The sequence below is a fragment of the Salarias fasciatus genome, chromosome 20 (assembly GCF_902148845.1).
Source record: "Salarias fasciatus chromosome 20, fSalaFa1.1, whole genome shotgun sequence".
Taxonomy (NCBI): Eukaryota; Metazoa; Chordata; class Actinopteri; order Blenniiformes; family Blenniidae; genus Salarias; species Salarias fasciatus.
In genome coordinates this window covers 33,782,374-33,809,785 of record NC_043764.1, presented here as the reverse complement: position 1 = coordinate 33,809,785, position 27,412 = coordinate 33,782,374, and the positions used below count along the sequence as shown (strand labels likewise).

The 27,412-nt window shown below is 48.4% G+C and overlaps 1 protein-coding gene across 1 annotated transcript in view; it reads right to left on the bottom strand.

The window, feature by feature from the left end:
- Position 1: 1 nt before the first annotated feature.
- The window catches only part of vps13d (vacuolar protein sorting 13 homolog D), a gene marked incomplete at its 3' end in the record, with an annotated part of 91,173 nt that continues 63,762 nt past the window's right edge, over positions 2 to 27,412 (bottom strand). The window contains exons 47-66 of the mRNA XM_030117833.1: positions 24,475 to 24,666; positions 24,270 to 24,396; positions 24,056 to 24,198; positions 15,854 to 15,984; positions 15,525 to 15,700; positions 12,913 to 13,036; positions 12,029 to 12,264; positions 11,855 to 11,957; positions 11,187 to 11,344; positions 10,987 to 11,095; positions 10,715 to 10,885; positions 9,868 to 9,981; positions 9,638 to 9,787; positions 4,727 to 4,876; positions 4,542 to 4,638; positions 4,306 to 4,454; positions 4,083 to 4,217; positions 2,220 to 2,387; positions 1,936 to 2,068; positions 2 to 72 (exon numbers count right to left, since the gene is read on the bottom strand). Of these exons, the coding sequence (XP_029973693.1) occupies positions 2 to 72; positions 1,936 to 2,068; positions 2,220 to 2,387; positions 4,083 to 4,217; positions 4,306 to 4,454; positions 4,542 to 4,638; positions 4,727 to 4,876; positions 9,638 to 9,787; positions 9,868 to 9,981; positions 10,715 to 10,885; positions 10,987 to 11,095; positions 11,187 to 11,344; positions 11,855 to 11,957; positions 12,029 to 12,264; positions 12,913 to 13,036; positions 15,525 to 15,700; positions 15,854 to 15,984; positions 24,056 to 24,198; positions 24,270 to 24,396; positions 24,475 to 24,666 (2,837 nt within the window). The remainder of the gene's footprint in view (positions 73 to 1,935; positions 2,069 to 2,219; positions 2,388 to 4,082; positions 4,218 to 4,305; positions 4,455 to 4,541; positions 4,639 to 4,726; positions 4,877 to 9,637; positions 9,788 to 9,867; positions 9,982 to 10,714; positions 10,886 to 10,986; positions 11,096 to 11,186; positions 11,345 to 11,854; positions 11,958 to 12,028; positions 12,265 to 12,912; positions 13,037 to 15,524; positions 15,701 to 15,853; positions 15,985 to 24,055; positions 24,199 to 24,269; positions 24,397 to 24,474; positions 24,667 to 27,412) is intronic.

Sequence of the window (27,412 nt, the reverse complement as noted above, 5' to 3'; positions counted from 1 at the left end):
GCTGACCCCCCCCCTCCGTCTTCACCCCCTCCACCGTGGACGTGATGATGCTGGTCATGCCGCCGATGATCCCTGAGGAGCGAGCAGAGTGCTGAGCCTCGCTCACCTGCTCTCAAGTCTTTCAGCAGTCTTCTCTGTGGTGGCGGTAACAGACATGCTTGAACATCATAAAATGTGTTTTAAATAGGGCTGGGCACGTTAACACGTTAATAACGCGTTAACGCACTGCTTCCTTAACGACAACAAATATTTTTATCAGGCGTTAACGCCCCCCCACCCCCTCCCCACACACACACAGCGCTCCAGCTGAGCGTAAAGAAGCACACACATCTGCTGCGCTTTCTGCAGTGAAACACGCTCCATTCCTCATTATTTGCCATAATGACCTCAGCCGAATTATCAGAAATATCAGGAGGAAAAGGCTGGTATGAGGCACAAACTGAAATCAGGAGCGCAAATATGACAAAAACCAAAGTGAAACTTAAATCGCGTCTTTTGCCGGCAGATCGTTTTGGCCGCTGGGCAGTCTTCAGGCGCTGAAAACACGCAAAATAAAGTACATTTCCCTTCAGCACACAATCTGGCTTAATGAGGCTTAATGAGGCTCAATTCAGCATCACTGAATGTATCCTGCCTTCTCTGTCTGAGGGTCAGAGAGAGAATGAAGTTTCAGGAAGTGTGCCTCATAACAAACTTCATTTTTCCTCTCTCTGTGTGTGTGTGTGTGTGTGTGTGTGTGTGTGTGTGTGTGTGTGTGTGTGGGTGTGTGTGTGTGTGTGTGTGTGTGTGTACATCAGGTAATATTGATGAGTGCCAGATGAGATCAGGCAGGATTATGCTGGAGATTTGCTCCCTGCTGAATGCAGATGAATGTGGAGGGGCGGAGTCCTGCTTCCATCCTCCGTTTTATTCAGAAACAAATCACTCAGCTGAGCTGGAGTGGCTAACCGGTCACACGGCACACTGGCCTGAGGGGATCATATGGATGCACAGATTATAACGATGCATGTATGATTAAAGTCAACCGTTACGTCACAGAAAAGCTTCACTGGCTTCTTAAAGCATCATTGATTATTTCCAATGAAGACGCTTCTCTCTGTGGTGAGATGCTCAGCTGGCGGTTTGAAAAACACACCCGAGAGATCAGCTGCTGAAGGACACCGAGTACAACAAATGAGTGTATGTCGGAAAAGACAAAGAAAACAAGACGCCACTTGTGTTGGTTTCCTGGAGTGAAACAGTCAAAGCTTTGTTTAGTCATTCCAGACGGATCTCCAGGGAATTCTCCATTCTGTGGTTCTGTCAGTTGTTTCTTCGCTCATAATGACACAAACCTAAGGATTAAAATATTCTTCTTATGATAGTCCTAACCTCTGGTACGAAAAATGTAAACTCTAATAACATTTATATTTCGGATTTTCAGTTGAACTCAAACTTTACAAAGCAAAACAAAAGACTTGAAACCAGCTCTTCTGCAAATTATACTGAATTATCCAAAGAAAAAAATCAACTACATTCCAATGTTCTTAGACATCTCTCTGTGTGACGGAGACTTCATTAATCCACATGACAAAGCTGTTTTAGGCAGACAGACTTCAGAATCAAGTCCAAAACTTGTCTGAATCTCAGACAAGTTGCAGACTGGTGGCTGAGCTGTGAGCACATGGAGCATGGAGACAGGAGGACTGAGGCTCAGGCCTTCCCAGGGTCCATTATGAGAGACTGAAAATCCCGTTCCTGTCTCTTTAATTAAGATCACATGAAAGAAAACCATGAAAGGTTCTGGAAAAAGGCATCAGGTGTGTAGTTTGATCTGCTGCTCTGGGACTGTGGTGTGAAAACATCCGCTTTAAGCTGCCTGAAAGTGCGAACACCGCTGAAACCGCCGTGTGTGTGTGTGTGTGTGTGTGTGTGTGTGTGTGTGTGTGTGTGTACCGTGAGCCAGGCCGTGGATGCCCGCCACCAGGTGCTCTCCGCTGGTGGCTCCATGGTACCGGATGTACTCCCGCTCACTCTGGTGCCGGTTGTCCATGGTCTTCCCCAGCCCGTCCGATAAAGTGCCTGCAAACTGCCAGAAGGCGTCAGCAGAGCGTCAGGAGCCGGCAGGAAGCCGGCAGGAAGCCGGCAGGAAGCCGGCAGGAAACCGGCAGGAAGCCGGCAGGAAGCCGGCAGGAAGCCGGCAGGAAACCGGCCGCCTCCCTCTGAGCGGCAGGCCGTACCTTGGCTGCGGAGTTGGACACGCCGTGGGTCACGTTACGGATCAGACCTCCCACGTTGCCGTACTTGATGAGCTCGGACACGCCCTCGGTCACGTCGTTGAGGAGACCCATGGGGTTCCCGAGGAAGTCCACGGAACCCAGGATCTGAGCCGCCTGGCTGATGAGCTCCTGTGAACAGACCAGAGAGCAGGCACAGTGTTCTGACTGGAGAAACCCACGCCACATCTCTGGTTTCACTGTGACGGCTCAGTGAGCTTCGGGGCGATCGTGTGACTGAGCTTCATCACTGTAAGTAATTTCTGGTGGATCGCAGTGATCGGCTGTGAGCCCACTGACTCGATCAAACATGGCCGAAACAGGCTCCAGACGGGCTGCAGCACAGGATGACAGAGCGTTTTCTCTTCCAGGTTTCAGAATTAGCCCCAGAAAATCTTTTATTTCACACAAAATTACTTTTCCTTAGCGCCAAAAATAAACTATTACCATGGTAATGCCAATTATAGTTTGGACGAGCTAAAAAAGCAGGATACAGCTCCTTAACAGAGCTGAGAGGATGCCAGAGACCTGCTGCTCATGTTTGACAGAACATTTTGTGTTCCTTAATATTATGACTAATCTGCAATGTTATTAATGATGGAACACGAGGAGCACAGTGCATGTAGCCTCATAACCTGATGATCAAGTTTACATTTCAGTCTTCATTTTACCAGAGGTCATTTCTAAAACACTAAAACACTGGAAGCTACTTTGCGGTTATTTTTAGAATTCCTACCAGGGTTTCCGCTATAAACAAATGGCACCAGACAACGTGACTGGCAGGTTTTCAATTTACCGGAAAAGCGTTTGATTTCCCGGTCAAATATCTGAATTTATTGAGCTTAAAAGTTTCCACGAGGCTCGGGGGGTGGGGTGGTTGCAACCATTGTCACGCTACGAGACAAAGTGATTTAAAAACATAAATAATTTGGTCCTAGAAACATTTGTTCCATCTTCACAGTAAAGTTGTAACAACCTGAGTGGACTGTTTAAAAAACTGATTCTAAACCCTGCAGTGCGTCACTGAGTTATGAGGAGTCAAACAGCGGCGTCCCGGTCAGCTCCCCAGTAATGACGGTCAGGATCCACCGCGACAGCGACTCATCTGGCTCTACAGGGCTCCAACCCTTCCTCCTCTCAACTATTTTGTTTAGTAAAAAGTCTTTAAGTTTCGCCTGTTTCCACATGAGTCTCCCACTGTATTGTTGTTGTGCTGCGCTCTTTGTCGGAGTAATGAAACACTGCTACAAGTTTAGTTCCGCCTAAAAAAAAAAAAGTTTTGTTCCACATGGACCAGGCTTATTCATAAAAGATAAAATTCAGGGTTTTATTGTTGTTGTTTTTTATTAAAATGAGGTGGAAATTGCCTTTTTTAATTTAAACTTTGCTTGGAGGGAATATTCAAATAAAAATTCAGCTTGGAGGGAAGATTTTTCACCGGACATTTTGACCGGTGCTGTTAAAATATGTCGGACTTCGGCAGATTTTACCGGTCAGAGTCCGGTAATTACCGGATAACGGAAACCTTTATTTCTACATTCAATGCACTGTTGTCTAACAATAATTCTTACATTTTTCTGTACTATTCTTATTTAATCTGCTTTATGAACACTATTGAAACTCTCAGCTAGTCTCTGCTCTGTTCGATGCAGATGCTTCAACACTGGCATCATTAAGGAAACTGACCATGATTAACATGGAGATTGAACAATATGAAGAAACATACCGTGATCATCTTTCTGGCCATGTTGCCCAGCCCTAACATAAAACCATTAAAATGTTCTTTCTCTGCATTATTTGGTTGATCAGGTGGACCCTGGCTCTCACCTCTCTGAAGTGCTTCAAGACATCGTTGAGGATGATTTCCTGCGTCTCGTACGGGTGAACTCTGGTGAATGGGTACATGTTGATGACTGCGTCTTCAAAACGAACCAGCGGGAAGCCCAGAGTTCCTTTCAGAGCCTGCACACAGGTTGAATGAATGGTTGCGGATTAGCAAGTCGCGGCCTGAGCGCCGCTCCGAGGAGGGGGAGGTCTGGCCGGGGGGCACCTTGAGGTCCGGGGGCAGCTTGTGGGAGGTGAAGACGCTCAGTTTGACCTGAGGCAGGCTGATCTTCAGATTCTCAAAGTAGTAACGTTTGGGCGGTCCCGTGTCCTCGCCGGCCTTCTCGTGGAGGTTTTCATCCAGCTTCTCCAGCTCTGCAGTTATTACAGTGAAGATTTCATGTCACCCAAATCTACCTGTTCATGTCTGTTTCAACGAATATTGTGTGGTCGATGACCCACCAGCTTCTGTATGTCCGTATCCGAAGAAGCTGAGCAGCTTCAGCAGCAGCTTCTCCTCAATGCTGACAGTGAAGCGTCGAGCCGTCACCATGAGGTGCTGTGAAGCATCGAGGCATCCTCAGTCACATGACACTGAACGCCGCTCGTTTCTGTGGAGCGAGGCTGAGCAGCATGGAGAGACTCACCTTGAACAGGTCAGTGAGCATGAGACTGCTGGGCACTTTGACCGAGTTCACCTGCAGGGCTGGACCACAGTCGCTCACTGTGCTGTCACTGCAGCTGGGAGTCACACACAGCATGATGGGCTGGGTGCTTCCCAGCAGCTGGTTATCCACCTGGAAACAACATCTACTGGTTATCCACCTGGAAACAACATCTACTGGTTATCCACCTGGAAACAACATCTACTGGTTATCCACCTGGAAACATCTACTGGTTATCCACCCGGAAACAACATCTACTGGTTATCCACCTGGAAACATCTACTGGTTATCCACCTGGAAACAACATCTACTGGTTATCCACCTGGAGACACAACATCTACTGGTTATCCACCTGGAAACATCTACTGGTTATCCACCTGGAAACAACATCTACTGGTTATCCACCTGGAAACAACATCTACTGGTTATCCACCTGGAGACAACATCTACTGGTTATCCACCTGGAGACAACATCTACTGGTTATCCACCTGGAAACAACATCTACTGGTTATCCACCCGGAAACAACATCTACTGGTTATCCACCCGGAAACAACATCTACTGGTTATCCACCTGGAAACAACATCTACTGGTTATCCACCCGGAAACAACATCTACTGGTTATCCACCCGGAAACAACATCTACTGGTTATCCACCTGGAAACAACATCTACTGGTTATCCACCTGGAGACACAACATCTACTGGTTATCCACCTGGAAACAACATCTACTGGTTATCCACCTGGAAACAACATCTACTGGTTATCCACCTGGAGACACAACATCTACTGGTTATCCACCCGGAAACAACATCTACTGGTTATCCACCTGGAGACACAACATCTACTGGTTATCCACCTGGAAACAACATCTACTGGTTATCCACCTGGAAACAACATCTACTGGTTATCCACCTGGAAACAACATCTACTGGTTATCCACCTGGAAACAACATCTACTGGTTATCCACCTGGAGACACAACATCTACTGGTTATCCACCTGGAAACAACATCTACTGGTTATCCACCTGGAAACAACATCTACTGGTTATCCACCTGGAGACACAACATCTACTGGTTATCCACCTGGAAACAACATCTACTGGTTATCCACCTGGAAACAACATCTACTGGTTATCCACCTGGAGACACAACATCTACTGGTTATCCACCTGGAAACAACATCTACTGGTTATCCACCTGGAAACAACATCTACTGGTTATCCACCCGGAAACAACATCTACTGGTTATCCACCCGGAAACAACATCTACTGGTTATCCACCTGGAAACAACATCTACTGGTTATCCACCTGGAAACAACATCTACTGGTTATCCACCTGGAAACAACATCTACTGGTTATCCACCCGGAAACAACATCTACTGGTTATCCACCTGGAAACAACATCTACTGGTTATCCACCTGGAAACAACATCTACTGGTTATCCACCTGGAAACAACATCTACTGGTTATCCACCTGGAGACACAACATCTACTGGTTATCCACCTGGAAACAACATCTACTGGTTATCCACCTGGAGACACAACATCTACTGGTTATCCACCTGGAAACAACATCTACTGGTTATCCACCTGGAAACAACATCTACTGGTTATCCACCTGGAAACAACATCTACTGGTTATCCACCTGGAGACACAACATCTACTGGTTATCCACCTGGAAACAACATCTACTGGTTATCCACCTGGAGACACAACATCTACTGGTTATCCACCTGGAAACAACATCTACTGGTTATCCACCTGGAGACACAACATCTACTGGTTATCCACCTGGAAACAACATCTACTGGTTATCCACCTGGAGACACAACATCTACTGGTTATCCACCTGGAAACAACATCTACTGGTTATCCACCCGGAAACAACATCTACTGGTTATCCACCTGGAAACAACATCTACTGGTTATCCACCCGGAAACAACATCTACTGGTTATCCACCTGGAAACAACATCTACTGGTTATCCACCTGGAGACACAACATCTACTGGTTATCCACCTGGAAACAACATCTACTGGTTATCCACCTGGAGACACAACATCTACTGGTTATCCACCTGGAAACAACATCTACTGGTTATCCACCTGGAAACAACATCTATTTTTTTTATTTTTTATTTAACCTTTATTTAACCAGGTAGGTCCCATTGAGATTAAAAACCTCTTTTTCAAGGGAGTCCTGGGGGTCACAAAGTAATAAGTTACAATACACAGTTCAATAAATTACAGTTGAAATCAATAACAATGACACGTAAAAGATGCTGTCTCGAATGCTCTCAGCCTTGATTTGAAAGAGCTCAAGGGAATGAGTTCACTCAATTTATAGTCCTTTTGCAACTTGTTCCAAGAGGAGGGGGCTGAATACGCAAAAGCTCTTTTTCCGAGTTCTGTGCAGGCAAATGGAACAGAGAGCAAGAGATAATCATTTGAGCGCAGACAATGAGAGTCAACACTTCTCTGAGGGATTAGGTCGCAGATACAGGAGGGCAACAGACCGAGCATGGCCTTGTAAATGAAGATATACCAATGTCCAAGTCTCCTAGTGGACAAGGAAGGCCGTCCCACCCGAGAATATAAGTCACAATGATGGGTTTTGGCTTTACAGTTCGTTATGAATCTTAGGGAGGCATGATAAAGACTGTATCTTTCGAAGACATCGAGCAGTAGCATCCTTATAAAACAAATCTCCATAATCTAAAATTGATAAAAAAAAGTTGCAGTGACAAGCCTTTTTTTCACGTTAAAAGAGAAGCAGGACTTATTTCTAAAGAAAAAACCCAATTTCAGTTTGAGTTTCTTTGCCATATTGTCTATGTGGGGTTTAAAAGTGAGAGAATCATCAAGCCAGATACCGAGATATTTGTACATATGAACCACCTCTATAACGTTTCCTTCAAGAGTGGAGACTGGTGGAATAGTACAAGAGGCCTCCATCTTCTTAGCTTTTGAAAATAGCATTAGCTTGGTCTTGTCAGCATTTAAGATGAGTTTTAGTGACAATAGTTTGTGCTGTACCACATCAAAAGCTTTCTGCAGGGACCCGATTGCTTTGGCAGCTGTTGAACCACAACAATAAATAATAGTGTCATCAGCGTATAGATGAATGTTGGCATCAGGCACATTTTGTCCCAAGTCGTTGATGTACATAATGAACAACAGGGGTCCGAAAATTGACCCCTGTGGCACCCCCTTGTGGACATGCTCGTAGTCAGAGCAGAGGCCATCATACTTAATACGCTGAGTCCGGCCGTCCAGATAGTTTGTGAATCAGGCAACTGCATCACCTGACAAGCCCAGGCAGAGAAGCCTGTGCTTTAGGATAGCATGGTCCACAGTGTCAAAAGCTTTTGACAGATCGATAAAAAGTGAGGCACAGCACAACTTTTTGTCAAGAGCAACACATACATCGTTGATCACTTCAGTAGCTGCAGTGATAGTACTGTGTTTTTTCCTGAATCCTGATTGCGACTTAGAAGTTCATTTAAGGACAGGAACTCTTTTAGCTGATCACTGACAAGAGATTCAAGAGTTTTTGACAGGACACACAAGTTTGGAATTGGCCTGTAATTAGTTAAGATAGAAGGGTCTCCTCCTTTTAGTAAGGGAATAACAAAGGCAGACTTCCAGACTGAAGGAACTTCTTTGTTTTCGATTGAGAGGTTAAAAAGAACTGTAAGAGGCGGAGCTACAGGGTCTGCTGCTATTTTTAAAAAGTAAGGCTCCATCAAGTCAGGTCCAGGGGGTTTCCTGTGGTCTAAAGTTTATGTACCTGCTGCACAGTAAAAGGCACAAAATTAAAATGAACTCTGGAAAACGCAGGAGTGTCAGAGCAGGAAGTGACAGATGAAGCCCGTGAGGAGTCAAACAACGATCCAGAAGATACAAAATGCTTGTTAAAGCAGTTCAAGACCTCACTTCTATCATAAACTGGAACTGAGTCTTTAAGAACACACGTGGGAAGGCTGTGAGGAGTTTTATGAGGAGATAAAGACTTAATTGCTTTTCAAAATTTCTGCAGATTGTTAAGGTTGCCAGTTGTCACAGATAAGTAATATTTGGATTTAGATTTTTTTGATTAAAGATGTACACTTGTTCCGCAGTTGTCTGAAAGATAACCAGCCAGATGCAGAACCACTTTTCCTGGCTTTGGCCCACGCCCAGTCACGCTGATGGATAGCATCTGACAGTTCAGGGGAAACCAGGGATTGTTTCGTCCTTTCACTCTGAATTTCCTAAAAGGAGCGTGTTTGTTTAAAATTTTTTCAAAACTTTCTTTAAAAAATGCCCATGCAAGCTCGACTTCTGGACACAAACATCTACGGTCCCAGCTGACCGAGGCCAAGTCACGACGAAAGGCTTGTTCATCAAACATTTTTAAATTTCTCTTAAAAACAATACGTGGCTTACTTTTGGGGATTTTAACATCCCTGCAAGTAGCAACAATACAATGATCACTTACATCATTGCAGAAGACACCCAAAGAAGAGATGTTTTCAGGTTATCCACCAGGAAACATCTACTGGCTATCCACCAGAAGACACAACAACCAACTGTTATCTGCCTGGAGACAAAATCTACTGGTTATCCACCTGGAAACTAACGATGTCCACCATAGGACATCTGCAGGATGAAGGTGGACAGACTCCAGACTGGAGGATATCAGAATAACATGAAACAATCTGGCTGAGGATGAACAGTTACGGCAGTACTGATGTCTGAGTGGGAGGGGATTTAAAGGACCAGGGCTCAGACTGGCATGTTGATGCTGTGTGTGTGTGTGTGTGTGTGTGTGTGTGTGTGTGTGTGTGTGTGTGTGTGTGTGTGTGTGTGTGTGTGTGTGTGTGTGTGTGCGCGCGCACGCTCACCTGGATGTTCAGGATGTTCAGCTCCAGAACCTCATTGGTGGCTGTTCGGGTGAAATGAACCTCGATACCGGACAGTGTGATGAAGACCAGCTCCTCAGGAACCTTGTTGACCAGAGACACACCCAGACCTTCTTCTAGGTTCACCACCACCTGACAACAAAGACCAGAAGAGCCCTCTTTCACACCGACGGTGAAACGTGTGGTGTTTCCTGGCTCAGAGACGCACCCACCTCCAGCTCCTGCTCCAGGTCCAGGTCCGGCTCCTTCTTCCCGTCCTCCTTGTTCCTGTCCTGCTCGGTGCTGGGGGACGTCCGGACCATCCTCCTCTGATTGAAGTCACTGATCTGCAAGCAGTCAAACAGCTGTCTTGGGTCAGTACGAGACAGATGTTTGAAATGCCAAACCAATGCTAACATATCAAAATTTGCTTCAAAAGAGGAAAAAATATCTGGATATAAAACACAGACAGAAAAAAAAGAACCAAGAAGCCCCACAATATTGAATGTAACAATTTCTAGATTACAAACCATGACACATCTACTGTGCACTCCTATTATCATATTTAAATATCAGAGAAGGTGGAAATATGATTAAGACCAAAAAAACTATTACAAGCAACGTTTTGACAGTGATGAAGCGAACAACCTGTTTCCAACTGACCAACCAACTAAGTTAAAAAACAGCTAAAGCAAAACATGAACAGGAAGTTCACAATCATTTGGATTTGCAGGATTTATGAGACTGACTGTAAAAATGTTGCACACAGAGGAAAGAGATCCCGTGATACTGTACTAAATATGGATATGGAGGAGGCAGAGCAGAACCGCCATGAAGACCTCAGAAACTGCTCTGTTATGCTTCTGTATGTGACTGAAGGGCTGAAAGCAACTGCATCTGTTCCCAACATCTGAGAGGGCTGCTGGCACATTCATCCATTCATGCACACATTCACGGCGACGGCTCTCACACGGTCACATTCATCCGTTCACGCGAGAGCCGAGCCCCGTTTCTCTGTGTGAGCAGGTATCCCGGCTCCTTTCAGAACCTCCTGTTTGCTGTTTCAGGGTTCTTTCCGACCTGCAGGACTCGCGTGGGTCCGTCCGGCAGCACCTGGATGGACAGCACCCCAGAACCGGGCCTCATCTTCTGGTTGATGAACTGCTGCTCGGGTCCCGGCTCCAGCAGGCACGAGTCTGGTCCGAGCACCACCTCTGCGCCGTCGCGCAGACCGGCCGTGCCGCCCTTCACCTGATGCAGCACCAGTCTCACGTCAAACACAAATCTACAGAGGAGCACCCTGGAACAGAGCAGCTGGAGGAGCGCTGCTTCTGTCGACCTGCTCTCCATACCTGCACCACCAGTCGTGGGAGTCCACAGGTCAGCATGCCGGAGCTGAAGTACCAGGTCTGCGTGGTGCTGCGGCGCCGGTCCGGTCTCCTCAGCATCAACGGCTCAAAACTGGAGGAGATGGAGAGACGGACACCTTTGACATAAGTCCAGCTCCGGTGTCCTCCAGTCAGGTTTCAGCTGTCTTCAGACACACGCCGACCTGTTGTCGCTGACCGCCGCCAGCCCCGCGATGTCCAGCACCAGCGACGAGTCCAGAGGCCGAGGCTGGGCCAGCTTGCTCTGCGGCGGAGACGAGCCTTCGTGACAGAGCATGCCGGCGCCGGTCATCCTCCACAGCTGAGAGCGCTTCCAGGGCTCCTGCACAAACAGCAGAGTCCACCGTCTGCAGTCCACACTTCATTTCCAGTTTACAGAGCAGCTCTCACACTCACAACAAGCAACACACAGTGCTGAGCAGCAAAATCAGTTCTCAAGACAAACCTGTACCTTCAGTCAAACAGTTTGTTTCACACAAGACACTCTACTGAGTGAAGCAGGACACACTGAAGTTATTCGTAGCAGTCTGTGAAAAATACAAGTTACTTTTTTTAAACCGCAACTTTCTGACATCATTGTGTTAACGTTTGAGACTGGACAGTTGTTTAGATTCATCTCCGCTTCTGTGTGCACCCCCGGCCACGATTCAAGTGCCCAAACAAAAACTGCCCCGATGCCAAATCAAGCTGCCGACCCCTGGTCTACTGTGTCGAGAGCGGCGCTCAGGTCCAGTAGAACCAACACTGGGTTTGTTACGGTCGGCTATTTAAGACATTGTTGTCTAGAGGGATCTTCAATCTCCAGTTCAATCTGTTGAAATAAAGTGAGTACCTTCTTCTTCAGGATGACCCTCTGAGTCTTGGTATCCACATCCAGAACCAGCTCCGCACAGTTCACCTGGCGCTCCTTCCCCACAGGCCGGCTCTCAGCGTCCCTGCACAGGAAACCACCAGCCCGTCACCGCGGCTCTCTCAAGAGCCGGCAGTGAGCTGCGACCTCACGTACTGGGAGAAGGTGTATGTGGCTGCAATGTAGATGAAGTTCTCGTAGTAGAGTTTGTTGTATTCCCTGAAGAAGTTCATGTCAGCCGTGACCTCGGACGACCCTGCTCCCTTCACGGTGAGCGTGAGGTACGGCGGCAACGTGGGCTCGTCACAGGCGTAATCCAGCAGCGAGCTGGCCTTCACCTCCGTGTGCAGCCGGATGTCGGCCACGCCGTGCTGCCAGAACTGGATGGGAACCTGGAACGAGAACTCAGTTCAGCTCCTCAGTGTGTTGCTCCTCAGCTCGTCATTCAGGATGCTTCAAACAGGCTGCCGTCATAACTCTGAACAGACCACTGTGTCAGCACGCATCAGAAAGCCAGCAGTGTGAAAACTGAGTATTATTAAAAAGATAATTAAAAACAAAAACAAAAAAAAAGAAAAAAGAAAAGCAAGCAGTGTGGTGGGATCAGGAACAAATCCCACAAGCTGACCAGAGGAAAAGCTGGAATAGGTTCATTTTTATATACATTTAAAAACACAGCTGAATGGTCATATTTGGAATATTAAACTTTGGAAAATGGGAAGAGCTATTGACTGTGAATACCTATAAAAATCTGCAAATGCTCCAAGTAAAATCAACCAGAGACAGAATCTCATCTCAGCCACTTCAATTGAATACCAAGGTCATTAAATTCATCAGAGGAGGAACCGAATGACCAAACAAGACCATATGAATCCAGTCCAAAGCTGTGACACTGCTCACATGCAGCAGTACAACGGCTGTCCTGCTCTATGTGCAGGCAGTGTCTGTTTTCCTTCCATCCTGGCAGCAGGAAGCCCAGACCTGGGACGCCATGCTCTGGGCTGAAACAGCCTGGAGAAGCTGTCAGGACGGCGCCTCACCTCAGAGATGTTGTCAATGCGGAAAGGTGGAGGCAGCTGATCGGTGTCGCTGAAGGAGATCTGGTACGTGGCTCCTTTCAGGGTGATCTCTGTCCGCAGGAAGAAACAGTTTCCCAACGTGTCCCTGGTTGAAACCAGAAAGACAGAATAAGAGTCTGACATCAACGGACCTGATGAACTGGAAGACAGTCCAGAGACTACAAGAGAGACAACGGCTACTGACACGGCATTATGTTTTTAACATCTTTTTAAAGACATTTTTAACATCTGTATGTTTTTAGCATGTTTTTAAACACATAGCATCTGTTTTTAACATATTTTAACAGAGTTTTTTTAATATCTTTTTCAGTACATTCAGTTTAAGGCCTCTTAGTACAATTCCTGAAATCAGATAATGAACAGATCAACGTCAGTCAAAGATGGTTTTTATCATCACTGTGCACCGTTAGGAGACAGGCATTAACGGCGCGTGATTTAATTAGGCTGACAATTTTCCCGCCTCATCCAGGACCAGCACAGCTCTTCGGGCGCCAAAGCCTGGCCACGAATGATACAATGCGACCAAAAAGCGGCAGGCACAGCCACCTTCAGCTGTTCCAGCAGACCGCCGTGGCGGCCTGGCACTGCCAGCGGGTCCAGTCAGTATGATTTTCCTGAATGAAGTCATTCAAAGCCTTGAACAGTTCTGCAGCTGCAGCGCGAGCCGGCAGGGGCTGGACAAACACACCTTCCTGCTGGACACCGAGCTCTTGAATAAAGCGAACATACACCATGAGCTGAGCAGTCAGCACCATCAGTGACTGGTCCAGCTGAATGGAGAAGAAAGGCTCTGGTGGAGAGCGTCCAGCTGCTGCTCACAGCAGCTCCATGTCGGAGAGGCGGCGCTGGACGCTGTCAGACATCGGGACGGCGTCCAGCCTGGCGGCAGCAGCCTCACCCATTAGCACCGAACACAGGGAGGAGCAATGTCTCACCAACGTTGTGTGGTTTCCCCGCCTTTGCAATGCGCAACGCTACGCGGTGTGATGCTTCGGTTGTCCTGGTATTCACAGCACTTAACGCTTCCATGACTTTCTTCATTAAGTTTCCGATCCAAAAACTCCCGCGGCTCGGTCGTTAAACTCTGGTGCTTGGTTTCAATCACTGCGGAGGTGTTAGATGGTCACATACTGTCGTTAGCTAGCACCCCTCTGGAGATAGCACACTGTGGCAGCGGAGCATCATCTGGACCAACACATGAAAAGTTAAACTTCAAATAATCAGTCAGACCTCCTCCGTTTTCTGCTCGCCCCAGACTCTGCCCTCTCTCACTTTCACTTGAGATACTAAAAATCGATCCATCTTGCCTCTAGCCAGATATTTACACTTTTTTTCTTTTCAGGTTTATTTTCTGTCTGGCTGCGCTACCTTGAAGCCCTCTGGCGCCCCCCAGGGGAGGCGCGCCTCACACTTTGAAAACTGCTGGTTTAGAACTTTGATCTGAGCTGAAGAGTCGTGGTTAACACTCACCAAGTGGAACCTGTCTGCTAAATATGACTGACATCAGTTTAATGCTGAACCTTTAATCCCAATAATATCAGACTGAAGGGCGAGGCGAGGCGAGGGCAGGATCGCTCCAGAACAGGATCCATCACAGGCTGCAAAGGAAAGAATCCGTCCCGGACGGCAGAGGACAGGATCCAGCCTGGACGGCAGAGGACAGGATCCAGCCCGGAAGGGCAAAGAGGACAGGATCCAGCCCGGATGGCAGAGGACAGGATCCAGCCCGGACGGCAGAGGACAGGATCCAGCCTGGACGGCAGAGGACAGGATCCAGCCTGGACGGCAGAGGACAGGATCCAGCCTGGACGGCAGAGGACAGGATCCAGCCTGGAGGGCAGAGGACAGGATCCAGCCTGGACGGCAGAGGACAGGATCCAGCCTGGACGGCAGAGGACAGGATCCAGCCTGGACGGCAGAGGACAGGATCCAGCCTGGAGGGCAGAGGACAGGATCCAGCCTGGACGGCAGAGGACAGGATCCAGCCTGGAGGGCAGAGGACAGGATCCAGCCCGGACGGCAGAGGACAGGATCCAGCCTGGAGGGCAGAGGACAGGATCCAGCCCGGACGGCAGAGGACAGGATCCAGCCTGGAGGGCAGAGGACAGGATCCAGCCTGGACGGCAGAGGACAGGATCCAGCCTGGACGGCAGAGGACAGGATCCAGCCTGGAGGGCAGAGGACAGGATCCAGCCTGGAGGGCAGAGGACAGGATCCAGCCCGGATGGCAGAGGACAGGATCCAGCCTGGAGGGCAGAGGACAGGATCCAGCCCGGACGGCAGAGGACAGGATCCAGCCTGGACAGGTGACTGGACTCATTCCTTACTGTTTGCTTTCTTTCTCCTTTTTTAATATTTTTAGATTTTCAATGATTACTCCTGTTTCCATTAAGTTCCACATGTCAGGCTTGTTCTGTGCAATGTGTCAGTTTTTTTTGGCTTTTTCTTTTTCTCTCTCTCTTTTTCTTTGTTCATCAACACTTAACATTGGTTATGTTAATATTTCTTCTGTTATATTTTAAAAGTTTATTTGTTGTTAGTTGTTGTCAGGAGTGTTTCTGGTTGTAGCTCACCTCATGTTGACGTGAAAAGACTTTGGCTTGTTGACCTCGAAGCCTCCGGACCAGGTGCAGTTCAGTGTGTCCATGAGGCGCACACACAGCAGCTGATCGTAGTCATTTCTGGGCCAGTGGAAGACCACGCTGGAGCCGGGCAGGGTGGAGATGTACCCCTCGGGGTTGGCAGTACCCTGAAACACAGATATCCATTTGTTTTTACTGGATTTAAATCCAGCACACAAGATCTCAACACTAATCAAATGCTAAGCATAAGGAGAAGCAATCATTTGTTCTTTTTCTGTTTGCATTAGTGTCTAACAGTGGGGATGTGGACATGTCCTCACCTTTCCTCTGGCGAACTCTCTCTGAGCAAAGGCCAGTTTGTGTGAGGAGCGGTTGTCCAGCAGGTAGCGGGGGGCAAAGGTCACGATGTGGGTGTCCCTGTAGCGTGATTTTCCTTTACGAACATTGATACCTACACGCACCACAAACACACAGGGATGGATTTTAAGCAGTGGACAAGGCGTCTCACTGGAGACAGCAGCAAGCAGCACTGGACAGATCCTGGCATCCTTGCTGGAGCCACTGGAAGCATGGCCACTTCCTGTCCATCCATCACTGGCTGTACAGTGGTCTGGACTGAGGTCCCACATGTGAAGGTTCAGCGTGACTGAAGCACAAGGAGCAGAGTTGCTGTTTCCAGCAGGTGGCGCTATGGCCAATGGTCACCGTAGTCACGTGGTCTTGATCCGATCAGCACTCAGTCAGCATGTACAGTTAGAGTGGGTGGAACCTAGGCCTGGGTGATTAGTGATCGTGATTAATTTCCAGTCGATCACGGTAATCAGCTGTGATCAGCTGTGAGCACATTTACTCGATCAGACATGGCGGAAATAGTATGTATGTTAAAATAACGTTTTGATCCACACAGAATACACCGGAGCACAGCAGTAGAAGCCGTAGACTCAGCCGCTGAGCTCCGGTATATCCTTCCGCGGAGCGCTATGCTTCTGCAGATCTGTGTGCATCAAAACGTTATTTTAACGGATTGAAAAGAAAACACGTCTTTTAAAATGCTTTATAACTATTGGGATTTACTTCACGTGCTAATACGCCGTCCCCTGGACCACTGGAAGGAGGATTTTGTCCACTTTCTCAGTCTGGCTCTGTCTCCTCTTCACCTGCCACAGCTGAGCTAAGCTAACTACGATGCTAACAGCTGGGATCCAGCCGCTGGACGCACAGACACAAAAAAAGTGTTTATGAGCTTATCTCACTTTGTAAATGATAGGGATAGGACGTGGGTCCAAAATCTTTGGAGTGTTCTTTTAAAGCCGCTGGACTCCACTGCAATGTTTTGGCCATCGACTGCACTCAGCTATAGGTAAGTAAATAAAAACAGCGTTTTTTATGATAATTTTTTTGCTTCAAAAAATAACAGAATAGTTGCATATTTTATCATTTTAATTATAATTCAGACACTATATCTGTCTAACACTTCAAGTTTTTGTCTATCCCTTGTTAAAATCTGATAATTCATGAATAACATTTGAAAATATTTCCAAATAATTTGTTCTTACTGTTAGTATCGTAGATTTTGGGTTTTGAAGTCTAAATGTATTCTCTAAACTTATGAAAACCTTACTGATGTTGCGCTTATGTTAAGATTAAGACTTTTTCATTTATTTTCATCTTTTTTCTTTTCTACAGAGGGAAGCATGAAGGACAAGAGGATTGAGACAGCTGTCAGTGTGTCCAAGAAAGTGCTCAGTGCTTTTTCTTACTCGTGGAAAAAGAAAAGAGCTCTAGCATCTGCCAAAGATGAACTCAAACTGCCGAAGCACAAGCTGATCACAGAACCTCCTACAAGACGGGGGTCCCAACATGCCATGACTGCACGAGTACTGGAGCAAGAGAAGGCCATTGCAAAGGTTTTATCAGATGATTGGAAAACAGGCACCTGACTCCCTCATGGCAGGACATCGATGTCTTGCAGTCTGTCCACAAGGCTCTCAAGCCACTTGTTGACTTTACTGATGCCTTTTCTGGAGAAGGATATGTCCTTCAGCTCTTCAGTGAGGAGGTCTTGAAGCCAGGAGATGCTGACACAGACCTCACCACCCACTGTCCAAGCCACATGGTTTCTCCCCGGCCAACCTCCGAGGAGGCAGGAGGGGCCCGTCCTGGTCCCACAGCCGGCTAGCCAGCACTGCTAACGGCTAACAGAGAAGCAGCCCTCCGACCCAGGGCCTAACCAGAGAGGGGATACTGGCATCCAGCATCCAGGCTCCACCAAGGACCACCAGAACAGGAAGAGGAGCACCGCCTCTGCTCTCACAAACTGATCTTTAGGACTTCCACAGGAGAAGCGACCAGTTCCTCCAGCCTGAAGCACATGGCAGACTGACCCAGCAAGCCAAGCACCAGTCAGCCCTCCAGGGTCTGACTCAGTGGCGGCCGGTGGCGTGGGGCGCAGGTGGCGAGGGGCGCTTGTTCTGTCTGCGCACACCGCCAGCAGCAGGCAGTGCGGCGTTAATTCCCTTCCGCATTGACGGGGGTGCTCGTTTCCACACCCGCGCATTCACGGCACATTTCAAACTACACAACAGGTAGGCAACGATTATTTTCAATAAACTGGTTTCTTCAACACCGCCCGCCTGGAATGCGCAGGTATGGAAACGAGCGCTTCCGCCAATGCGGAAGTGAATTAACGCCGCACCGCCTGCCGCTGGCGGTGTAGGCGGACAAAACAAGCGTCCCTCGTCACCTGCGCCCCACTCCTCCAGCCCAGAGTCTGACTGCCACCCAGACCAGCATCCACTCCTCCAGCCCAGAGTCTGACTGCCACCCAGACCAGGATCCACTCCTCCAGCCCAGAGTCTGACTGCCACCCAGACCAGGATCCACTCCTCCAGCCCAGAGTCTGACTGCCACCCAGACCAGCATCCACTCCTCCAGCCCATGACAAGGACACTGCGGAAGAACCACGGCAGGAACTGGTCTTCAACCCTTAAACACCTCCACCTTCTACCGCTGCACAACAACAGACAGTGTTAGCAGGGACCTGCTAACCGGAGACAAGGAGCAACCACCTGGCTAGCACCGAGCAGCTAGCTAGCACAGAGCGGCCGGGTAGCACCGAGCAGCCGGCTAGCACAGAGCGGCTGGCTAGCACCGAGCAGCCGGGTAGCACAGAGCGGCCGGCCAGCACAGAGCGGCCGGCTAGCACAGAGCGCTAGCTAGCACCGAGCGGCCAGGTAGCACAGAGCGGCCAGCGAGCACCAAGTGCTAGCTAGCACCGAGCAGCCGGGTAGCACAGAGCGGCCGGCTAGCACTGAGCGCTAGCTAGCACCGAGCGGTCGGGTAGCACCAAGTGGCCGGCAAGCACCGAGCAGCCGGGTAGCACAGAGCGGCTGGCTAGCACCGAGCAGCCGGGTAGCACAGAGCGGCCGGCTAGCACCGAGCGCTAGCTAGCACCGAGCGGCTGGGTAGCACAGAGCGGCCGGCTAGCACCGAGCGCTAGCTAGCACCGAGCGGCCGGGTAGCACAGAGCGGCCAGCGAGCACCAAGCGCTAGCTAGCACCGAGCAGCCGGGTAGCACAGAGCGGCCGGCTAGCACTGAGCGCTAGCTAGCACCGAGCGGTCGGGTAGCACCAAGTGGCGGGCAAGCACTGAGCAGCTGGCTAGCATCGAGCGCTGGCTACTCCACAGCGACTCTTCTTCCAGAGATGATGGAACGTGGGAACTCTCTGGGCTTTAGCATAAACAGGTTCTGCCAAGCGTCGAACTGTTTGTTTCATGATGTGTGGATTTAATTGAGATTGATTTCCGGGTTTGATGAACTGAGGATAAGCTAACAGTCTGTAAGCTAATGATCACTGCACTTCACCCAACGCCGGGTTTGCAGGTTAATCTTGATACTGAACTGTAAAGCTTCAGCCTCCAGCATCACACCGAAACATCACATGGTTAATCCAATTGTTAATAATCTAATTATCAATCCAAACTTCAAATTAAGAGTTTAACCAAGTTTATGAGACTGATTACAACGAAGTGTCTCTTTTCCTGCTAAATGTAGGTGGGTGCCCCGAGGTTATCTGGTGAAAATCTGACCCCAATTTCTTCAATTAATAGTTATCTTTGATAATCATTAATTTCTACTGATAGCCAAATTCATTAAGCTGAAATCACAGAATTACTGGTGCGGCCCATGTGAGCCAGAAGAACCTTAATGCTGTGAGCCCCAACTCTACATTTCACTCCAGCTATAGAAACGACGACATTTAACTCCTCTAACTAAACTTAAAAACCTAAACTGCCTTAAAAAAAAGGCTGATATGGGAGCGCGAGAAGAAAAAGGTGGAAGACCCACTTCCTCTACGACATCTGTAGCTGACGAAGCCAGGCGGACTGGGGTCAGCCCGGCCAGAGGCAACAGAAAGCCACTGACGTGGTTCCATGAAGACAAGGGATCCACAAATTCTCTGCCCTTCCTTGTGGTCTGCCCAGACACACGGACACTCGGGCCCCTCCTGGACGCCTCCCTGGGGGAGGTTCAGGACATGTCCCACCGGGAGGAGACCCCGGGGAAGACCCAGGACACGCTGGACAGACTATGTCTCTCTGCTGACCTGGGAACGCCTTGGGGTCCTCCCAGAGGAGCTGGAGGAAGAGTCCGGGGACACGAAGTCTACTTATAACACGTGAGGTAGAAAATGCAATGACTAGACTCCAACAGCACGATGATGAACAAGGTGACGGATCAGGGAAGCTGCTGGCCTGGCAGGTCAGAGGAGAAGAGGACGCCAGGTATGTCTCAGCGATTAAATCCCCGAGTGGAGGCCATGTGGTTCACACTCCAACACGTGAGTCAGGCTTTCACAGAGCTCTATAGAGCTTTGAGTCTTCACAGGGGGACAGGAGTCATGACATGCACAGTCTTTTTGAACATCCACAGTACCGGAAGAAGTTAAGGCTAACCTGGAGGATCAAACATTCAAAGAAGAGGTCCTAGATGTGCTGACCCGATGACCCGGTGGAAAGGCCCCGAGCACTAACGGCTTCACAACTGACTTCTTTAAACAGTTTACTGAAAAATTATTTGATCCCCTTCTAGAGATGTTTAACCATGCCATGGAAAACAATCAGTTGCCCCAAACACTCTTGTCATTGTTCTGTTAAAACCAGGAAGAGGTCCTGAGTCGTGCGTCAGGACCTAAATTGCTTTTAGTAAGCAGTACAAACCGCTTACTAAAGTGGTAGCAACTCCACTAGAGAAGATGTGGTTGTGGTTGATATGTGGCCGACAAAGATCAGACTGGATTCATTCAGAATCAGTTCTCCATAGACAGTGTCAGAAAGTTCTTCAGCATTGTTCACTGTGCTTCGTCCAATCATGACCCAGATGTGGCCGTTTGGCCCCGGGCCGTGTCTGGCTCGTCTGGCCGCTGACACTGTGCTGCAGCTAAAACCAGGCTGCACTTATTCAGACGTTTTCCAAATGCTGGCAGTAAACCTGGTCTGCTGAGTCCTGTATATTTCACACAGCAGCTGCTCGGAGTCTTCTGGGGAGCACAGGAAGCTCAGTCCGCAGTTAAAGCACCTAGAACCGGGTCAAAGTGGAACACAACAGAGCTCACAAAACCAGTCACCTTTTTCTGAAAATTAAAAGCTTCCTTGACATTATATTTCATAGTTCATGAGTTGATGTTGATTCATATCGCTGTCGTAATGATGGAAGCAGAAAGTGGACCGGAAACTAGTTTGGCTGGAGAAACTGGAAGTGGGTCACTGGGCGTCCCTGAGTCTATTAGGGAGAGCATCAGTAAAGCAGCAGGGTGCTCCACCACCACCACCACCACCGGTCATTCAGTGACACAGGTTTTCAACAACAAGAGCTGCATACTGTCAAGTCAGCTGTCAGTGTTACCACGTCTGTGAAACAGGTGCCTCAGGTATTATTGGCCAACCGAAACAGGCCTGTGTTCTGCCAGTTGCTGATCGCTGGTTTAGCCCCTCAGAAATGCACTGGAATGACACCGACAGACAATAACAGAGAGCCGTTTCAGGAGGGTCTCTGCCGAGGTGCTCTTGAGCTCTGACCCAATTTAAAACATCCATGCAACTCAGGACTGAAATCAATAGGAAGAACAGATGCAATGTCAATGGAAAGTACTGCAGGTGCAGACTGATCAAAGTGCACCTGTTTCGCACATAGAAATCTCTCTTCAGTCCTGTGGATCACATGATATGCACTCATGCCACAAATGAAACAATTTTCCAACTTTTATCAGATAAGTAGTCATGCCAGAACATGACTGTATGTCTGTCGACACAGTATAATATTTGACTGCACATCCTTTGCAGTTCTGGTTTTTCAGGACAGGATTCAAGCCGTTACAGGGTAGTTCACCTGAATTCAGGTAAGATTTCTGCTGAGTGAGACCGAAAGCTCTGGCTCACTGTGGGTTCTGCAGAACTTCTCTGAATGTGAGCCAATAAAATGACCTGAACCGTTTCAGAGTTGATCCTGCCACTTCAGCCACATGATCAACAGAGAGTCAGACCAACACCAAGACCATCGCCATGCTTCACTGATCACAGGCTGCGCCTTGGACCTGAAACTGTTCTCCATCTTCTTCTCTTCATTTCCGTTTCATCTGTTCATAAAACTGCTCAACTCCATCAGATCCGGTTTTCAAAGCTCATAAATGGCGTCCGACCTTCTGGACTCACTCTGGTGAAGGTTTCTCTGTGAGGCTCCAAGGAAGAACATTCTGAATTGTTCTTCTTTCATCCTTCAGTGTGTCAGGAACTGGTGATGCCATCTGTCTTTTTAACAGTGTACCAGATGTTTAAAAAAATCGATTCGGTGATATATCGCGATATGACGTCATGGGATTCTCACATCGATTCAAAATACGTCCATATCGATTTTTAATTATGTATTTACCCGCAAATATCCATTGCGGCGTCTTTTTGTGTGCTGCACTCTTACTCCTGGCCACTAGTTGGCAGCACACCACACCAAGAGCTTTGCAGAGCCTCCAGTCCGCCAGAGGAAGAACAGCATCTCGCCAGAGCTCTCCCGGTGGTTTCTTTACACTACCGTCTCGCGGTAATTGGATCACACAACAGTCTCCCGTGGCGGAGGAAGTGGGAGACGCTCCGAGGAATATTTATAAAGCCGGAATCTGGACGCACTTTGGCTTTTACAACCAGGACGGAGGGACAGATAAGAGCCACGCCATTTGTAGAATGTGCTTTGCAAAAGTCAAATACCGTGGAAACACCACCAACCCACATGCATTTCAGCAGGATGTCCCCATGCAGGACACCCTGAGGGCTCTGGACAGCGGTGTGAGGGACAGGCTGCGTCCCCCCAGGTGTGAGAAGGAGCGCTGCCTCCTCAGCAGGTCCTTCCTCCCTGCTGCTATCAGACTCTACAGCCAGCACTGCTCCAACCAGTCCAAACACACACCACACACTGTTCTAAATGACACTCCTGTGTGTTTGTCTTCTCATGTCTCACATTTTTCTATAATATTGTACATATGTCTGTCCTATATGTATATTTAAATAATATGTAACTCATATCTGTTATTAATATTATAGTTTGCATTTTTGCTTTGTCTTAAATGTATATTTAATTTATATTTGATTTATATCTGTTAGTGTATATCTGTTATTTCTTTATATCTGTCTGAAACTTACATTTAAACTATATTTAAATTATGTCATTTAGTTTGTATCTGTTATTTAATTATATTTATCCTAAATTTATAGTTAATTTTTCTATGTATGGTTGGACCTTGTAAATTCTCATATTTTGCATTTCTTTTCTGTTTCTTTCTTTTCTCTGTGCTGCTTAACATTGCAATTTCCCCCTGTGGGACAAATAAAGGAATTTCAATTCAATTCAGTTCAAGGTTTTACAATGATTGCACTTTGTTTTCTCAAAACATGTTACATTATTGAAGGTTTATGTAGCCTTTATTTTTATTTACTGTTTAAATGAAAAAGTAGCCTGCAACTTGTTTGCTGTTAAATATAGCTGCTTGAGTGCTTCTGTTGCATTTGGTAAAATAAATGTGTGTTTAATGCAAGTTTTCTCATGAAGTACTACTAGTTTACAAATTAGTTGTTCCTAAAGTATCGCAATAATCGTCATGAACATTGGTATCAGGATATATCGAATCGTGACCCATGAATCGTGATACGAATCGTATCGCCAGATACTAGGCGATAGACACCACTAGTACCAGACGTCAGGATGGGTAATCCCTCACTGAGAGAGAGAGCTCTGTAGAGTTCATACTGGAAGTCTGGAAACACAACTTGAACGGGTTCATCTGCTCCTTGACAGAAGTGAGGTGAGGAGCCGAGGACCTGAGCGTGGAGCAGCCACGGGTCCAGTCAGTGACAGACGGAAGAAGACGACTTCAGACGGTTTTATTCAAATAACTGAAATCTTCTGTATTTTGCAGTCATGTCTGCAGAATTCAGTGAACACAGTGTGTGTTGTTAGGATGAATGCGGACACTTGCCGATGTTATAGATGAGTCCGGGTCTGTTCCCATGCTGTATGACTTTGACGGCTCTGACGCCGCTGCCTCCATCCAGAGAAAAGCCCTGGCACCAGCCGGGAACGCCGTCCGGATGGATCCCCTTTCCGATTCGCATGGTGCACCTGAAAAAGATGAGAGTGAGAGTGAGGGAGCTCCGGGTGAGCCACACCAGGTGAATGTGCTGCAGGCGTACATGGCGGGCTGCTCTTTGTCAGTGTAGCAGAACAGCAATGGGCTCAGACTGCGAGCCAGCTCGTGCTCTTCGAACTGGCCCGCGGCGTCGGCCTTCCCGTTATCCTGACGGAAAATCAACGGCAAGCCTGAGGGATGAAAACAGGTTCAGAAAGTTTCGGTTGGATTTTCAGGTGCAATCCAGGTTTTTCAGAGCAGAGCTTTACCGGTCTTATTGATGAGCCAGTAGGGGGCGGAGATGAGGATCTTCAGAGCGCCCGGAGCCCGCAGGACGATTCGGATGGTGAGACACAGCAGGCGTTTGTTGGTGTCATACAGCCTCATGCGCACCACATAGTTCTGAGTCCCAGGAGGAATCAGCAGCTCTTTGCATACAGGGAAGTTCTCCAACAGAACTCCTGAAAGACACACACCACCAAGCGCACCAATGACAGGAAGCTGCTGTCAGCACGTCCTCCTCGCCAGTGTGACACTGGAGACTTCCTCCGAACGAGACACCAAGACAAGCTCAATCGAGTCATCAGCTTTCTTTCACTGCATGCTTTTTCTCTATCTCCTCTTGGGAACAGACACGCTGATGGGTTTCTGAGCAGAGCGACAGCTCTTCACCACACTCTGGACCTCACTCCTGTGTGGACGCCCGGAGTGAACAGAGAGCTGGACTTTCTGATGGCTGAGATCCCAGGGCCTTCATTACTGTAGCATGGCTGGAAGCCTGGAACCTGGTCCTGTGCAAAGAAACGATCCTACACTGACAGTGAAACCAGACCACGGGCTCCACTGGGGGGTCCTCAAACACTCTGCATACAGCCCGGTACGCCATGGGTTTCTTTTGTTTAGCTCCAGAGGTTTTGTTATAAAGAATGAAAAATTCAATTCAATTCAGCTTTATTTCTGAAGTGCCAATTACAACATCGTCGTTTCTAGACCAGAGAACCCAACAGATCCACATGAGCAAGAAGAGACTGAGGAAAGGAAAGACTCCCTTTTAACAGGAAGAACCCTGCAGAACCAGGCTCAGAGGAGGACAACCCTGCAGAACCAGGCTCAGAGGAGGAGAACCCTGCAGAACCAGGCTCAGAGGAGGAGAACCCTGCAGAACCAGGCTCAGAGGAGGAGAACCCTGCAGAACCAGGCTCAGAGGAGGACAACCCTGCAGAACCAGGCTCAGAGGAGGACAACCCTGCAGAACCAGGCTCAGAGGAGGAGAACCCTGCAGAACCAGGCTCAGAGGAGAACCCTGCAGAACCAGGCTCAGAGGAGGACAACCCTGCAGAACCAGGCTCAGAGGAGGAGAACCCTGCAGAACCAGGCTCAGAGGAGGACAACCCTGCAGAACCAGGCTCAGAGGAGAACCCTGCAGAACCAGGCTCAGAGGAGCAGAACCCTGCAGAACCAGGCTCAGAGGAGGACAACCCTGCAGAACCAGGCTCAGAGGAGGAGAACCTGCAGAACCAGGCTCAGAGGAGGAGAACCCTGCAGAACCAGGTTCAGAGGAGGAGAACCCTGCAGAACCAGGCTCAGATGAGGAGAACCCTGCAGAACCAGGCTCAGAGGAGCAGAACCCTGCAGAACCAGGCTCAGAGGAGGAGAACCCATTAGAACCAGGCTCAGAGGAGGACAACCCTGCAGAACCAGGCTCAGAGGAGGAGAACCCTGCAGAACCAGGCTCAGAGGAGGAGAACCCTGCAGAACCAGGCTCAGAGGAGGACAACCCTGCAGAACCAGGCTCAGAGGAGGAGAACCCTGCAGAACCAGGCTCAGAGGAGAACCCTGCAGAACCAGGCTCAGAGGAGGACAACCCTGCAGAACCAGGCTCAGAGGAGGAGAACCCTGCAGAACCAGGCTCAGAGGAGGACAACCCTGCAGAACCAGGCTCAGAGGAGAACCCTGCAGAACCAGGCTCAGAGGAGCAGAACCCTGCAGAACCAGGCTCAGAGGAGGACAACCCTGCAGAACCAGGCTCAGAGGAGGAGAACCTGCAGAACCAGGCTCAGAGGAGGAGAACCCTGCAGAACCAGGTTCAGAGGAGGAGAACCCTGCAGAACCAGGCTCAGATGAGGAGAACCCTGCAGAACCAGGCTCAGAGGAGCAGAACCCTGCAGAACCAGGCTCAGAGGAGGAGAACCCTGCAGATCCAGGCTCAGAGGAGGAGAACCCTGCAGAACCAGGCTCAGAGGTGGTCTTCCTGCTGTCCCGGTTGGGGTGAGGGGACAGAGAGAGAAGGACATAGGACAGACAGGTTCTTGTCTCTACAGACGTTTCATATATAAACACAGGGTACAGAGGCTACAGGAGGAACAATCATCAGTGACTCGCAGTAATAGAATGAAATCACATTGAAAGGAGAGAAAGGAGCAGAACTGGCAGCCGGTTCCACATGGTAGAACCCGGGGTTCAGTAACCCTTCCACCCACTGGGTCCAGGTTTCCTCAATAATCAGTGGAGCAGCTGTTTTGACTGATGCCCAGTTAGAACTGATTGCACCCATTGAGTCCGGGTTGTCTCATTAGATCAATGGATCAGCTGAGGAATGTTCTGTCGGCGATCCCTCAGCCACGGCTCTAGTCCACCTCAGAGACAGCCTCTTGGTCCAGGGTTCTGGTGTTCTGACTTTTAGCCTCCCATAATGGAGAGAGAGAGAGAGACGGGGAGAGATCATTTTATTCTCATAGAAGTGGACACAGTTTCACAGATTTATACAATCAATCCACGACCGACTCTATCAAGCTCACTTTCCCAACACCACCTTCCAGAACAGTCACATTTCAGTTCCTGAAATACAGGAGATGGATGGATGGATGGATGGATGGATGGATAGATGGATAGATAGATAGATAGAGATAGATAGAGAGAGAGAGAGATCCCAACCTCCAGCAACACCCCTAAGAGAATTGGGTCAGTATTTGATTAGATAATTTTTCTCTCAGGTGTTTTTGGCCAAATAAAATAAATTCTGTTTTATCTGAATTAGGAGGAGAAAATTCTGACTTATCCAGGTTTTTATGTCATTAAAGTTGATCCATAGGTCTGTGTATCATCTGCATAACAGTGGAAGTTAATGGAGTGTTTCCTGATGATGTTCCTACAGGAAGCAAGCATAATGTGAAGAGTATAGGTCCTAAAACAGAACCCTGTGGGACT